Here is a 17,249-nt window from a genome sequence, read left to right as displayed (position 1 = left end):
GTATCAGTGCTACAGCACCTTGGAGAGACACGTTATACAGGTGCAGAGGTATCAGCGCTACAGCACCTTGGAGAGACACGTTATACAGGTGCAGAGGTATCAGCGCTACAGCACCTTGGAGAGACACGTTATACAGCACCTTGGAGAGACACGTTATACAGGTGCAGAGGTGTCAGTGCTACAGCACCTTGGAGAGACACGTTATACAGGTGCAGAGGTATCAGTGCTACAGCACCTTGGAGGGACACGTTATACAGGTGCAGAGGTATCAGCGCTACAGCACCTTGGAGAGACACGTTATACAGGTGCAGAGGTATCAGTGCTACAGCACCTTGGAGAGACACGTTATACAGGTGCAGAGGTATCAGCGCTACAGCACCTTGGAGAGACACGTTATACAGGTGCAGAGGTATCAGCGCTACAGCACCTTGGAGAGACACGTTATACAGGTGCAGAGGTATCAGCGCTACAGCACCTTGGAGAGACACGTTATACAGGTGCAGAGGTATCAGTGCTACAGCACCTTGGAGAGACACGTTATACAGGTGCAGAGGTATCAGCGCTACAGCACCTTGGAGAGACACGTTATACAGGTGCAGAGGTATCAGCGCTACAGCACCTTGGAGAGACACGTTATACAGGTGCAGAGGTATCAGCGCTACAGCACCTTGGAGAGACACGTTATACAGGTGCAGAGGTATCAGTGCTACAGCACCTTGGAGAGACACGTTATACAGCACCTTGGAGAGACACGTTATACAGGTGCAGAGGTATCAGCGCTACAGCACCTTGGAGAGACACGTTATACAGGTGCAGAGGTATCAGCGCTACAGCACCTTGGAGAGACACGTTATACAGGTGCAGAGGTATCAGCGCTACAGCACCTTGGAGAGACACGTTATACAGGTGCAGAGGTATCAGTGCTACAGCACCTTGGAGAGACACGTTATACAGGTGCAGAGGTATCAGCGCTACAGCACCTTGGAGAGACACGTTATACAGGTGCAGAGGTATCAGTGCTACAGCACCTTGGAGAGACACGTTATACAGGTGCAGAGGTATCAGCGCTACAGCACCTTGGAGAGACACGTTATACAGGTGCAGAGGTATCAGCGCTACAGCACCTTGGAGAGACACGTTATACAGGTGCAGAGGTATCAGTGCTACAGCACCTCGGAGAGACACGTTATACAGGTGCAGAGGTATCAGTGCTACAGCACCTTGGTGAGACACATTATACAGGTGCAGTTCCTTACAACTGGCAGCAGGTGGCACATGAAAACATTTGGGAACGTGCTTTCTTTATCTGAGCCATATACTGTGAAGGATCACAGCTTCAGTTACAATTTAAGAGTGGTTTAGTGGGATAATTTATCTTTCCTTCCTAGATTTGGCATCATTGCATCATTATGCAATCTTCAGATTAGCTGAAGCAACAAGGGTTTGGAAACATGTGTGAATACCTGCCATATGTAGGACACAAATGTGTAAATGGGTTGCTGATGGCATTGACAGTGAAACAGTGCAGCAGGTGTGTTGTCCAGAATGGTCCGGAACTCACCCCTCTTTGAGACCTTGTACCTTATGAAATAAGACGACAGTAAACAGTACAGTCAAGTAAAACCTTGTGCACCTATTTGCCTGCTTTTTGTTTTTTCACAGAGGGTGTCTGTATGTGCTGTCCTACGTTCCCTGGAAAACTATGTGTGCTTAAAAACAAGTATGTAATTCCTGGTTGAAACCGAAACCTGTCATTGAAATTCTTACGTTTCTTTTAGTATTTCTGTACAATTCGAGGTACTCCAGGCCATGGCTGAAAAACACTATTTTCACCATGTTATGTCTGTGATGAGTTATTGAAATTTTGACTGTAATTGTGTTGCATGACCACTAGGTGGCATCAAAGGCCAGCTTTTCAGAGAAAAGAACAGCCGCTGTATCACCGCCAGGCAACGTCGTAGCCTGTTCAATTGAAGACTGTTCAGGTGCCCGAAAATACAGAAAACTAGACCAGTAAAGGCGCTAGGATACCAGATACTTGTAACGCTCACATTGCTTGGATCTAGCCTGGTGCGTGGATAAAGATAGCGGATTCATCATACATTTCATTCTATAATTCTCCATTGGGCACTTTGGATCACGGGGGTACTGTTCTCATTTTGATGTGTTGTGAATCAAACATTACCCTTTTAAATAACTCCTGCGCGTTTTATTGCAGTACGGTCTCAGTGCACTGGGGCAGCTGCTCAAGCGGTGCCTTCCATTTTCCACAGGCAGTTTCAGAGGCACCGATTGTACAATTAAGTCAGCGATTTAATAATCTAACAAAACAATGCAGCACACGTTCGCTTTTCTATTTGAATTGGTATGTCGATTTAATATTGAAACTCAGTTAGTTCAGCGTGCACATTAATTCAAAGACGGACTTCTGGTTAAATAATAATGAGAATATTGCTTATTAAAAGGCTTATTTATAGTTTTTTTTAAAAAAACTTGTTTTAAGTTTTTGTTAAAGGTATCTTTAAGTTAGGATAAAACTGATTAATAAATTCCATTTCGAGTTTTTTTCTGTTTAAATCTACAAATATGTGTGACCACCCTGCTAGAGTAGAAGGTTTTTCAATTTGTCTGACGGTTCTCCTGTCTGTACTACTTACAGTAGTGTCCTAGCCATCTCCGAGGTGCTCGTGTTATTTTCCGGGAAGTTTTGACTTACCCTTTCTTCAATTGGCATGTTATTAAAAAGGGCTGAAAGTCACTTTGCACGACATACTGTTTCAAATCAAACTGGTGGAGTGATATTGTTTGATTTGTTTTTGTGATGCAGTTTCAAACATTCTTAGGGCAGATACTAGGGAGTATAGATCCCTCTGGCTCAGCCAATCAGAATGCAGGGAATCTTTCCATTAAATTCTGTATATGATTTGTTTGATGTCATACATCTGTTTCAAATCCTGTATTGCACTGTACACTGCTGTGAGAAATATTCAATTACTTCTGTTAATTATCCCATTGTGTCCTTAATTCATTGCTGCACTCGCAGATATTTTAATGTTAAATAAATTCAGTAATACATGTATATTTATTAATAACGATTATTAAGAACATAAGAAGAACATAAGAAAGTTTACAAACGAGAGGAGGCCATTCACCCCATCTTGCTCGTTTGGTTGTTAGTAGCTTATTGATTCCAGAATCTCATCAAGCAGCTTCTTGAGGAACCCAGGGTGTCAGTTTCAACAACATTACTGGGGAGTTAGTTCCAGACCCTCACAATTTTCTGTGTAAAAAAGTGCCTCCTATTTTCTGTTCTCAATGCCCCTTTATCTAATCTCCATTTGACCCCTGGTCCTTGTTTTTTTTTCAGGTCAGAAAAGTCCCCTGTGTCGACATTGTCTATACCTTTTAGGATTTTAAATGCTTGAATCTGATCACCACGTAGTTTTCTTTGTTCAAAACTGAATAGATTCAATTCTTTTAGCCTGTCTGCATACAACATGCCTTTAAACCCGGGATAATTCTGGTTGCTCTTCTTTGCACTCTTTCTAGAGCAGCAATATCCTTTTTGTAACGAGGTGACCAGAACTGAACACAATATTTTAGGTGAGGTCTTACTAATGCATTGTAAAGTTTTAACATTACTTCCCTTGATTTAAATTCAACACTTCTCACAATATATCCGAGCATCTTGTTGGCCTTTTTTATAGCTTCCCCACATTGTCTAGATGAAGACATTTCCGAGACAACATAAACTCCTAGGTCTTTTTCATAGATCCCTTCTTCTATTTCAGTATCTCCCAGATGATATTTATAATGCACATTTTTATTGCCTGCGTGCAATACTTTACACTTTTCTCTATTAAATGTCATTTGCCATGTGTCTCTGTCCAGTTCTGAATGCTGTCTAGATCATTTTGAATTAAAACATCCTAAACGATCAAACAAAAAATACAGAAATACTAAAAGAAACCTGGTACATTCAATGAGAAATGTTTCTACTGAAAGTCTTTCTCAATGTCTCAGTCAGAAAGATTGCTATGTGAAACATTTACTATTGAATTAATTTAGATTCTCTGAGTATTTCTAAATGTAACCATTTGAATAGCATCGTGAATCATGCCAATGCGTTCTCCCAAAAGATGTTGCTGGTGGATCTTTTAACACCCAGTGTGTAGATCAGTGTTTTCAGTGTTTTGGGGAACACTTCATTCTCACAATCTGCCATTGAGGTTCGTGTTTGATTCCCTCACCATTATCAAGACGTGGCCATTGTTTTGTTTTTGTTTGGGTTTTGTTAGTAATGTTTGTTAATATAGATCTTTTTTAAATTTGGCATTGTGGAAGGGTGGTGGACCATTCACTGGCACACAGGAGACAGAACTTTATTTGTAATGCCGCTCAGGCACACTTATTTTTGCCCACAGAGGGCGCTGTTGTCCAATAATAAATGACAAAAGGTGCTGCCCTCGTCCTGCAGCACCATGCATGCGCCAGACAGTTAGTACAGATCTCCCGTTACAGGCATGGATGGGGTTAAAGCATGATCAGATTGTTGGTTAGGCTCCATTGATTAATTGATTGACAAATTGAGCCTGGTCATATGTATAGAAAAGTATCTAACAGCTGAGTGGGTTGTGGCAACTGAACAGCAGCAGAGCACTTTACCATTGAAGGAGAAAGGAACCCAGAGAGAACACAGGAACGAAAAAAAAACAACAAGCCAATGAGTTTGAGACTAAAGGTCTATAATGTCGTGTGTAGGACAGAGTTCCTGAAGTGAGGCTTCCTTGTAAGGCTGGAGTAGTGCACACATCAATCAAGTTCGCCTTTAGTTTTGTACCTTTTGTTCTGATCAGTGTTTGTTGTTTTGGTTTAATATTTTGTGGGGATAAAAGTTAAAGTAATTGTAACATAAATCCTTAAGCTATCTCAAGACAAGTAAACATGTATTTGGATACCTTCAAGACAGGAGCCCCATTATGTATAAACAATACCTTACTATAATGATCCAGGGTTTTACCACAATATCCACACCAGCATCAAACACTGTGGCCTTGCAGTGCAGCAACTATTAACACGGACCCCGTGCATTCTCTAAATAACCTTTTATTCATTGTATACTCTATCTCATCAAGCAGCGAGTGTATGCAACTTTCCTTAAATACAGAATGGTTAAGAGAGCTTAAATTTTCCACAAGGTTATTTATAAATAGGGGAGGAGCTGCTGAGTAACACTGCCAACACACATTTCAATACAAAGTCCAAACAGCCTTCACACACCATAGTCTATCTCCTCTCCATAGCTTTCACAGGCTTGCCTTGGTCTTGTGGAAGGTAATAGAAAACACTTGTTATCCATATCCTGATACCATCTTAAGTAAAAGAAAATAGACAAACGTTTTATATTGCAACAATTTATATTTATTTACTTACTATACACAGCTGAATGCAAGACAGCAAATTCAGATCTCGCAATACAATAACTCAGTGTGGTCTCAGACAGCCAAAATCAAATGCCATTACAATAAAGCACTGAACATTAGAAGCTTCTACATAGTAATGAAATCAACATGGAGATAGTGGAACCTTAAATTAGGTACTCTGTAAGGCTTCACTTTTGTTAACAAAATTATAAGTCTGTTGAATTAAGGCATTTTAACAGAAATGTGAGCACATTGTGCCTACCTTCTAACTGTTCAAATAATATGTTGCTATTGATTTATATTAAGATGAGGACTGTATAAGAGTTGTGTAAGAGTGAGAAAGGCCATTTCATTCCTTTAAATTACACACTATAATATACAGCAGTCGGGTTTCCTTAGCTTTTCTTGAATAAGTTTAGAATTCTCTTCCCTCAATTTCTTTATTTCTCTTCGAAGTTCCGCCTCAACTTTATGCTGCTCTTGCAATCTCTTTTCATCCTGGATTATTTTCTCCATCATCTTGAACAACTCGTTGGAAAAGAAATCGCCACCACTTTCCATCACCATGGCGTCTACTTTCTTCAGGAGTTGTTCGATCTGATCCTGATCCTTCGTGTTTCTTCCATCAATCACATGGTACCTGTTACCACAGGACTCAACCAGCTGCTTGAGGTCCTTGCCGGCATTGTTAACAAAATCCTCAATTGTTTGATCTTCATCCAGATCATCCCCGTGAGTGAAAAACACCATCATGTACTTCCGAGCTTCTTCACCAAAAACCTTCTGGATTATTTTGACGGTTTCCTTCTCTTCCTCAGTGAAACGACCCAGCCTAATCACCAGGAAGAAAGCGTGGGGTCCCGGGGCAGACATCTCAATGCATTTCACAATCTCTTTAGTAACTTCATTGTTGCTCAGCTCTGTGTCAAACAAACCTGGCGTGTCGACCACAGTAATGCGTCTCCCAGAATATTCAGCTACTCCATTTAAACAGCACTTTGTTACAGAGGAGTCTCTGAAAGCGGTTTTGAAGAAGCGTTTCTCTCTCAGGATGACATTTCCTGCTGCACTCTTGCCGACTCCAGTCTTCCCAACCAGCACGATCCTCATTAAACTGACACGGTTTGCAGCCACTGCAGAAAAAGAAAAAGTTTATTTCTTCATCACCAAAAATCAGTATACTGCTGCACAACAAAGTGGAAAGATGGAGTAAAGTTAATTTTTAAGTTTTAAATCTGTATCTTCGTATGATGAATGATCCAAATGGGAGTAAGAATATTTCACTTACTGGTATAGAGTCCTTTATTGTTCTTCTCTGGGTGTTTTGTTTATCTCCTGCTAAATAAACAAATAAAACAAACATTACAAAAAGCCACAGTACATATAGGTCAAGTTAAAAAAAAAAGCCAATGACTAAAACAGATGGCAAAATTTAAAATATTAGCTTCAATATTTCCTGTGTCCTATGTGTTTCTGGCTGCTGTTTATTTAGCAGTTATTACTAATCTACATTAATGATTTAGATTCTGGTATAGTAAGCAAACTCATTAAAATTTGCAGACAACACAAAAATAGGAGGAGTGGCAAACACTGTTGCAGCAGCAAAGGTCATTCAAAATTATCTAGACAGCATTCAGAACTGGGCAGACACATGGCAAATGAAATTTAATAAAGTGTAAAGTATTGCATGTGGGCAATAAAAATGTGCATTATAAATATCATATGGGAGATACTGAAATTGAAGAAAGGGACTATGAAAAAGACCTAGGAGTTTATGTTGACTCAGAAATGTCTTCATCTAGACAATGTGGGGAAGCTATAAAAAAGGCCGACAAGATGCTTGGCTATATTGTGAGAAGTGTTGAATTAAAATCAAGGGAAGTAATGTTAAAACTTTACAATGCATTAGTAAGACCTCACCTAAAATATTGTGTTCAGTTCAGGTCACCTCGTTACAAAAAGGATATTGCTGCTCTAGAAAGAGTGCAAAGAAGAGCAACCAGAATTATCCCTGGTTTAAAAGGCATGTCATATGCAGACAGGCTAAAAGAATTGAATCTATTCAGTCTTGAACAAAGAAGACTACGCGGCGATCTGATTTAAACATTCAAAATCCTAAAAGGTATAGACAATGTCGACCCAGGGGACTTCTTTGACCTGAAAAAAGAAACAAGGACCAGGGGTCACAAATGGAGATTAGATAAAAGGGGCATTCAGAAAATAGGAGGCACTTTTTTTACACAGAGAATTGTGAGGGTCTGGAACAAACTTCCCAGTAATGTTGTTGAAACTGACACCCCGGGATCCTTCAAGAAGCTGCTTGATGAGATTCTGGGATCAATAAGCTACTAACAACCAAATGAGCAAGATGGGCTGAATGGACTCCTCTCATTTGTAAACTTTCTTATGTTCTTATAATTTTCCAAGCAGAGTGAAGACACAGCAGGACTTCACTCAGGATGAATTTGTAAAAATGCTGAAATACACTGATAGCACCAGTGTTATGTATTTTACACATACAAGAATGAACAATTAACAAAATAAGAGAATACAGGTATATTGGAGATCATTTAAAACAAGGGTTACTGTGTTGCATTGGTTTTTACTCTTCTCTAAATGTGAACAAATAATTGAAATAATAACAATCTTAACAGGAGTAGATAAAGATATGTATGAAGCCCCAGGGTTTATATATTTGAGACATACTTTCATTACAAATACTTTAAAAAGGCATATATTCATATTGTTGTGAACCTGCATTACCTTTCATATATATTGCATTTTATAAAGAGTAAATGTAAAAAAAAAAAAAAAGTGAATTTTATAGTGGCTATATTATGCTGATACAGGTTCACATGATGAAACAAAAGTAGACTCTAAAGTAGTGGAATTAGGAGTTCAAGAATCTACAAGCCTCAATGTGCTTTACCGGTGTGACGTCAATTCTCCCTACTCCGTCAAAATATCCTACAGCAAAATATAACATGTGTAAGTGTCAAATTTTGCTACCTTGACAAAATCTGATACCTGGTCACGATCTGATCTGTAGCTATAAACGTTTTATTTTTGGTTTAGTTAGAACAATTTAACATTTCATTTTGGTGGTTATATAAGAGAGCCGTTTTAAATATTCTAAAAATGATATAGCAGAACTAAAATAATGTTATATAGTAATTAGCATTACTTATTTCCAATCTATCATGACAAATAGTATTGGAACTCAGGCCAGACAAATAGCTGTATTAATAATCATCATCAATATGGTTCCCATATATAGCAAATCCTGCTTGTTGTGAAAATGTATATTTAATCTCCTTTGTAGCAGATTCATTTGATTATTAGATAGACAGGAGATAAACTGATGATTTATCGGTCCATTACGCAAAAACATTGGCAATGTAAAAAAAATGTTAGAAAAACGCAACAGCCGTTTAAAGGGGTGTTATCAAACACAAAAGCCCAAGTTAGGAGAAGCAATTGGGGTAACCTTGTCAAGCATCAAGCAAATAGGCACACTTGGAAAGGTGCTGTGGCCCAACTTTCACACAATTGTTGCTTCTAACTTGGCTTCTTTTTTGATCGCTCCACTTTACATTGAAATGCTCTTTGTACAACTTCAAGTGGATTGTGACCATTCCCTTATCAGCTGGGTTGTAAACAGAATACCGATGCTAAGTCACATGTGCCAAGGAAAGTCAAGTCAACACAGACTGAAGTGATCTCGGTTATCCTTACAAGCACTACTACAGAGAGAAAGACAGTCAGGGAATGGGAGAGGCGTCATCACAGGCGCAGATAAGTACTTTGATTAATGATTTCTCAGAGTTTATTTATTTATTTTTTTAAGCGATAGTGCCCCTCGATGATGGCTCTACGTGTGATAGTTGACCGCGACGGGAGTTATGCGTCCCGGAGTCTAAAGCGAGGTCACTAACGAAAGTCAAGGTCAACTATCACACGGTAGAGCCATCATCGACATTAAAAAAAATATTTTACCGTTGTTTTATTACATTATTTTAAATGTTTTATTTTTTATTCTTTAGGGTTTTAGACCCCTATTTATAATCTGGACATTGACTGAGAAATGAACGGAGCAATTACTGGACAGTCCGTGTACGATGGAGTCTGAACTACCCATACAATCTCTCATTAAATGCCACTCTAAAATGCCTCCTAACTCCATGTTTCTACCTTCAGCCAAAGCCTTTCTCTCCTGAATCTACATTTGAACGGAGCAATATTACTGAACTGTCTGCGTCTCCCTTTGTTGTTGTTGAAAGATGCTGCGTGTGCTCCAGTTGAACTGACAGTCTGTGATTTGCTCTCGGCAGTTGCATGTACAGGATTGGCTGCTTTCGTCGATGCAAAGCATGATTGGCTGGTTTTGGTGGATAATAAAATTGAACCAATTGTGTCTTTGTTTAGTATTTACTGTCCAATAGTGAACTACGCTTAAAAATACAGCAAGTCAAAATGAAAAAGCCAGCACTAGCGGATTGATTTTAAATTTGATTCACAGCTGGTACTGAGACATTCCAGCGGGCATCTACCACTAGAACTGTAAGCTGAGGGTACTGAATCAATTTAAAATCTGAAACTGGGGGGCACTGGACCTAAACTGGACGGGCCAGGCCCCCTGAGGCCCACCCATAACGCCGGGTCTGCGGAAACATCATTTATAACAATTAAAAGCACAATAACTGCAAACAGCATCCATCTACCTGTAACTGTAGCAGGCCCAGAAATCATTAATCAAAGTAAAGCAAAGAACAATAATTATAATAATAATAATAATTTTAAAATGTTAGTTGTAATATGTTAAACCAGAGCTCAGTGTGTAACACCTGTAACATGTTAAACCAGCGCTCAGTGTGTAACACCTGTAACATGTTAAACCAGCGCTCAGTGTGTAACACCTGTAACATGTTAAACCAGCGCTCAGTGTATAACACCTGTAACATGTTAAACCAGCGCTCAGTGTGTAACACCTGTAACATGTTAAACCAGAGCTCAGTGTGTAACACCTGTAACATGTTAAACCAGCGCTCAGTGTGTAACACCTGTAACATGTTAAACCAGCGCTCAGTGTGTAACACCTTAACATGTTAAACCAGCGCTCGGTGTGTAACACCTGTAACATGTTTAACCAGCGCTCAGTGTATCACACCTGTAACATGTTAAACCAGCGCTCAGTGTGTAACACCTGTAACATGTTAAACCAGCACTCAGTGTATAACACCTGTAACATGTTAAACCAGCGCTCAGTGTGTAACACCTGTAACATGTTAAACCAGCGCTCAGTGCGTAACACCTGTAACATGTTAAACCAGCTCTCAGTGTGTAACACCTGTAACATGTTTAACTAGCGCTCAGTGTATCACACCTGTAACATGTTAAACCAGCGCTCAGTGTATAACACCTGTAACATGTTAAACCAGCGCTCAGTGTGTAACACCTGTAACATGTTAAACCAGCGCTCAGTGTATAACACCTGTAACATGTTAAACCAGCACTCAGTGTGTAACACCTGTAACATGTTAAACCAGCTCTCAGTGTGTAACACCTGTAACATGTTTAACCAGCGCTCAGTGTATCACACCTGTAACATGTTAAACCAGCGCTCAGTGTGTAACACCTGTAACATGTTAAACCAGCGCTCAGTGTGTAACACCTGTAACATGTTAAACCAGCGCTCAGTGTATAACACCTGTAACATGTTAAACCAGCGCTCAGTGTATAACACCTGTAACATGTTAAACCAGCGCTTGGTGTGTAACACCTGTAACATGTTAAACCAGCGCTCAGTGTGTAACACCTGTAACATGTTAAACCAGCGCTCAGTGTGTAACACCTGTAACATGTTAAACCAGCGCTCAGTGTGTAACACCTGTAACATGTTAAACCAGCACTCAGTGTGTAACACCTGTAACATGTTAAACCAGCGCTCAGTGTGTAACACCTGTAACATGTTAAACCAGCACTCAGTGTGTAACACCTGTAACATGTTAAACCAGCGCTCAGTGTATAACACCTGTAACATGTTAAACCAGCGCTCAGTGTGTAACACCTGTAACATGTTAAACCAGCGCTCAGTGTATAACACCTGTAACATGTTAAACCAGCACTCAGTGTGTAACACCTGTAACATGTTAAACCAGCTCTCAGTGTGTAACACCTGTAACATGTTTAACCAGCGCTCAGTGTATCACACCTGTAACATGTTAAACCAGCGCTCAGTGTGTAACACCTGTAACATGTTAAACCAGCGCTCAGTGTGTAACACCTGTAACATGTTAAACCAGCGCTCAGTGTATAACACCTGTAACATGTTAAACCAGCGCTCAGTGTATAACACCTGTAACATGTTAAACCAGCGCTTGGTGTGTAACACCTGTAACATGTTAAACCAGCACTCAGTGTGTAACACCTGTAACATGTTAAACCAGCGCTCAGTGTGTAACACCTGTAACATGTTAAACCAGCGCTCAGTGTGTAACACCTGTAACATGTTAAACCAGCGCTCAGTGTGTAACACCTGTAACATGTTAAACCAGCGCTCAGTGTGTAACACCTGTAACATGTTAAACCAGCGCTCAGTGTGTAACACCTGTAACATGTTAAACCAGCGCTCAGTGTATAACACCTGTAACATGTTAAACCAGCGCTCAGTGTGTAACACCTGTAACATGTTAAACCAGCGCTCAGTGTGTAACACCTTAACATGTTAAACCAGCGCTCGGTGTGTAACACCTGTAACATGTTTAACCAGCGCTCAGTGTATCACACCTGTAACATGTTAAACCAGCGCTCAGTGTGTAACACCTGTAACATGTTAAACCAGCACTCAGTGTATAACACCTGTAACATGTTAAACCAGCGCTCAGTGTGTAACACCTGTAACATGTTAAACCAGCGCTCAGTGTGTAACACCTGTAACATGTTAAACCAGCTCTCAGTGTGTAACACCTGTAACATGTTTAACTAGCGCTCAGTGTATCACACCTGTAACATGTTAAACCAGCGCTCAGTGTATAACACCTGTAACATGTTAAACCAGCGCTCAGTGTGTAACACCTGTAACATGTTAAACCAGCGCTCAGTGTATAACACCTGTAACATGTTAAACCAGCACTCAGTGTGTAACACCTGTAACATGTTAAACCAGCTCTCAGTGTGTAACACCTGTAACATGTTTAACCAGCGCTCAGTGTATCACACCTGTAACATGTTAAACCAGCGCTCAGTGTGTAACACCTGTAACATGTTAAACCAGCGCTCAGTGTGTAACACCTGTAACATGTTAAACCAGCGCTCAGTGTATAACACCTGTAACATGTTAAACCAGCGCTCAGTGTATAACACCTGTAACATGTTAAACCAGCGCTTGGTGTGTAACACCTGTAACATGTTAAACCAGCGCTCAGTGTGTAACACCTGTAACATGTTAAACCAGCGCTCAGTGTGTAACACCTGTAACATGTTAAACCAGCGCTCAGTGTGTAACACCTGTAACATGTTAAACCAGCACTCAGTGTGTAACACCTGTAACATGTTAAACCAGCGCTCAGTGTGTAACACCTGTAACATGTTAAACCAGCACTCAGTGTGTAACACCTGTAACATGTTAAACCAGCGCTCAGTGTGTAACACCTGTAACATGTTAAACCAGCACTCAGTGTGTAACACCTGTAACATGTTAAACCAGCACTCAGTGTGTAACACTTGTAACATGTTAAACCAGTGCTCAGTGTGTAACACCTGTAACATGTTAAACCAGCGCTCAGTGTGTAACACCTGTAACATGTTAAACCAGCGCTCAGTGTGTAACACCTGTAACATGTTAAACCAGCGCTCAGTGTGTAACACCTGTAACATGTTAAACCAGCGCTCAGTGTGTAACACCTGTAACATGTTAAACCAGCGCTCAGTGTATCACACCTGTAACATGTTAAACCAGCGCTCAGTGTATAACACCTGTAACATGTTAAACCAGCGCTCAGTGTATAACACCTGTAACATGTTAAACCAGCGCTCAGTGCCGCACCGCCATGGACCAGCAGCCCATTGCAAGCTAGCAAGCCAAAATAGAAAGAGTCACATGACAATTGTTCGTGTGGTGTTTTAGCTTGCTGAAATCATCTTCTTTAGAAACTTTATTTTTATTTTTGATGGCGCACATTGTAAGTGATATTCTGGAAGATGAGACTCCCTTTTCAAAGCGCGTAGAAACAAGCAATCAGCAGCGACAGTACTTCCCGGCAGCTTTTGTTGAAATTCTCTTTTTATATTTATACTTACCGAAAAACTGACAAAAATGGAAAAATGTGACATTTTGAAATCTAACTTGAACTTCTACTGTAGTATTATGGCTCCCAGTAGACTTTTGCAATATCGTTTTGTAGTTTTTTTGATTGCATGATGTTAAATAAAAGAACAAAATTATCTTCCTATAGTGTTTTTTATGTCTCAATCCTAAATTTCTAGGTGATGCTAAACCTTTGGCCAGAGCTTTATATTAGTTCTAGTTTAGTCTAGTCTGTATCTTTTTTGTATTTATGAATTATGTTGTAACAAAATGCAGTTTATTTTCTGGATGGTTCTTGTATGTTGTCTTTGCTGCAGTTGGCCCAGGTTACCATTGTAACCTTTAGCAAGTTTCATCACAGAAGGACAAGCGGATCTTTAGACATATGCCGTACTCCAGAGTGACCTACATAGGAGTATGCCCACAGAAGCTTCTTTTTTAGGAATGTAGGATAAAGACTAGACTTACCTGGAATGAGGCGATCCTTCTGGCAGTCATACAGCATTCCCAGCTGGAAGGGTCGTCCGAGAGCAGCCATCTCCAGCGTCTCATTCCCCACAGTGGCCATGGCGAGGCTGGATAGGGGTCCCCTGCGAGACACAAAGAATCTGTCATTTTCTTTTACTTCTTAGGAGATCAACAATCAATCTGTGTTTCTGCTGTTTTGATTAAACACTGAGTTAAAACGGGATAAGTTACTCCATGATACAAGCCCCTTGAGAGAGCTTATAGACAAGGGCTGTGCAAATATTTCCCTTTAACCTGTTTTTTGTCTTCTGGTATTAAATACATTTGTAGCAGGGTGGTAGAAAGCCCTGCTGTATAACTATATTGTTTATTTATTGTTTATTTATTTTTAGAATGGGGTCTCCCATTTTATGATTTATTATTGTATTTATATATGATGGCAAAGTGCAGCGTGTGTTTTGTTATTGTTTTGTTTTTATTTTAAATGTGTTCTGGCAGAGGCGAGGTTGAGTACACATCCTCTGCCAGGAATAATTAAAAAAAAACTTGTGCAGAAGGTGGCCATCTTCCAAATTAAGTGATTAATTTGTTGCTAAATCGGGAGGTGGTCACCTGTATATAAACCTGCAGCTCTCTAACCTCAGTTAGTTTTTTTTTTGTCATTGAAAAAATAAAACGCCTTTGCAGCGTAACTGCAGTACTTACCTGGTGTCAGTTTTTTCCTTCCTGCTCTGGCCTGACGTCACCACTCAGCCACCCTGCCACAACATCCTATTAAAAATGTAAAAATGTGTTCATTTCACAACCAGAGAAGTTGCAATTAATAATAATAATTGTTTATTTAGCAGATGCCTTTATCCAAGGCGACTTACAGAGACTAGGGTGTGTGAACTATGCATCAGCTGCAGAGTCACTTACAATTACATCTCACCCGAAAGACAGAGCACAAGGAGGTTAAGTGACTTGCTCAGGGTCGCACAATGAGTCAGTGGCTGAGGTGGGATTTGAGCCAGGGACCTCCTAGTTACAAGCCCTTTTCTTTAACCACTGGACCACACAGCCTCCTTAATTACCAATCATTGTCACTTGCCTCCCACATTGAGTTATTTAAAAGCTAATTTGAAGCAAATGTTGCTTTCACCCGGGGTGCTGCATCACGATGAGGATCACTCAAACCAGCTAAAACCAATCTATGTATCCCTGGGTACAAGGATATCCAGCTTTGAATAGAGCTGTTTTTCATAACAAGACTTTGCATTGATAAAGTGTCTTTGATTTAGATTTTTCAGTACAAGGTTAATTTTGTAATGTGGTAACTGACATGGGATGCACAGCCCAGTTATAATAATGAAAATGAAATGTAATAAGCTTATTTAATCTATCCAAAAGTTGATCAGTACTCTCAGACTAAATGAGACGCAAGTGATGCTGACAGCCTTATAGTCATTGTAAGTAATTCACAAAAGTAATAAAGATACATTATCCATCAATTGCAATTCATGTCAGATGTTTTCTTGACCCTTTCTATTAAGGGGGTCTCTATTCAGCACACATACAACAGTATTATTATTATTATTATTATTATTATTTATTTCTTAGCAGACGCCCTTATCCAGGGCGACTTACAATCGTAAGCAAATACATTTCAAGTGTTACAATACAAGTAATACAATAAGAGCAAGTACTGGAACTACAACTGGTGACCAGTGTGGCGTAGTGGTTAGGGATCTGGACTCTTGACCGGAGGGTCGTGGGTTCAATCCCAGGTGGGGGACACTGCTGCTGTACCCTTGAGTAAGGTACTTCACCTAGAGTGCTCCAGTAAAAACCCAACTATATAAATGGGTAATTGTATGTAAAAAATAATGTGATATCTGTATAATGTGAAATAATGTATAATGTGATATCTTGTAACAATTGTAAGTTGCCCTGGATAAGGACATCTGCTAATAAATAAATAATAATAAGCTTCCTTATTGTGTACTGAAGAATATTTGCAAAAATTGTAAGTCGCCCCCCCGCCCCCTCTTTTTGAGACAACAATTTCAGGAAAAAGCGTATAGGTCACACTGGTGTGTAAGTCGCTCCCCCCTTTTTAGGAGCCCCTAAAATACCTAGAAAATAGACTTGTACAAAGGTTTTTAGAGTATAGGATTAAAATAATTAACTGGGAAACTCAGGGATATATCACAAAAATAAAGTTGGTGAAAAAAGTTACATACCTACCTCAAAAATCGATTTTTACTGGATAAAATCTTAAGCTTTTATCACAGGCAATTTATTTTCCTCATGCAGGCAGGAAAACTAACTGAGTATGTGCAGAGTGAGTTGCATCACTCTAGCTTGTCTCTGATTGGAGAATTTCAAGGTGTTACAACCGACCCTTGTTACAACTGACCCCGGTCTCCCCTACAGTAAATACGAATATAAACTGTTTTGAAATATTCTTAATACAGCCGTGAAATCACCGTATATTTCAGAATTCATTATCGGTGCCCGCCTACGTATTCGGTGTACTTGTCGCACAAAAGTTACTAATATTAAATAGATTGAACACAACAAAACGTTTCTCGACCAGTTCACCTTTGTAGCCTAAGTGCATTTGCCTCTGTTTAATTAAAGAATAAATAAAATATATATTTTAATTGCTTTAACAGTTTAAAGTGAAAAGACATAATATTGAAAACGAAAGGAAACTGTCAATATTCTTGTGAAGTTTATGCATCGTTTTCGCGACTTCCTGTGTTTATTTGTTTTCAGTAATCATTTTTATAATAAATTATTTAAATGCCGTACTCATAGGGTCCGTACCTTGTACCGCATGTATCCATTTCACCTTTATTGTCTTCCATGCAATAAAGGCGGACTTTGCTTCTTGGAACAAAATGGCCCATCTTACAGTTACTTACAGGGTGTGTACTGAGCATAGGGTAACCATGTGACTTCTGTTTACAGTTCTGTAATGTAGGGCGCTTTTTTGACATGCAAATGATATAAATACAAATAACAGACGCGCATATCTGCGTGCAGCTAAATAAAAATCCCTAACAAAA

General features: G+C 39.6%; 1 protein-coding gene across 3 annotated transcripts; it reads right to left on the bottom strand.

Annotated features, from left to right (window-relative positions):
* Positions 1-5,600: 5,600 nt before the first annotated feature.
* Positions 5,601-17,086, bottom strand: LOC117965675 (GTPase IMAP family member 9-like). Of its 3 annotated transcripts, XM_059016551.1 has the most exons (5): positions 17,008-17,069; positions 14,902-14,967; positions 14,197-14,318; positions 6,712-6,761; positions 5,601-6,556 (listed from the first exon to the last, which is right to left on the bottom strand). In XM_059016551.1, coding segments are annotated over exons 4-5 (765 nt in total). In that variant the 5' UTR covers positions 6,713-6,761; positions 14,197-14,318; positions 14,902-14,967; positions 17,008-17,069; the 3' UTR covers positions 5,601-5,792. The 3 variants fall into 3 exon arrangements, with proteins under 3 accessions (XP_058872534.1, XP_058872532.1, XP_034766546.1); XM_059016549.1 differs by lacking the exon at positions 14,902-14,967 and having other exon boundaries at positions 17,008-17,086; XM_034910655.2 differs by lacking the exons at positions 14,902-14,967; positions 17,008-17,069 and having other exon boundaries at positions 14,197-14,827.
* Between the last annotated feature and the right edge of the window lie 163 nt (positions 17,087-17,249).

This window comes from Acipenser ruthenus, chromosome 53 (assembly GCF_902713425.1).
Source record: "Acipenser ruthenus chromosome 53, fAciRut3.2 maternal haplotype, whole genome shotgun sequence".
Taxonomy (NCBI): Eukaryota; Metazoa; Chordata; class Actinopteri; order Acipenseriformes; family Acipenseridae; genus Acipenser; species Acipenser ruthenus.
The sequence above is the reverse complement of the archived record's forward strand: the minus strand, read 5'-3'. Positions and strand labels throughout refer to the sequence as shown.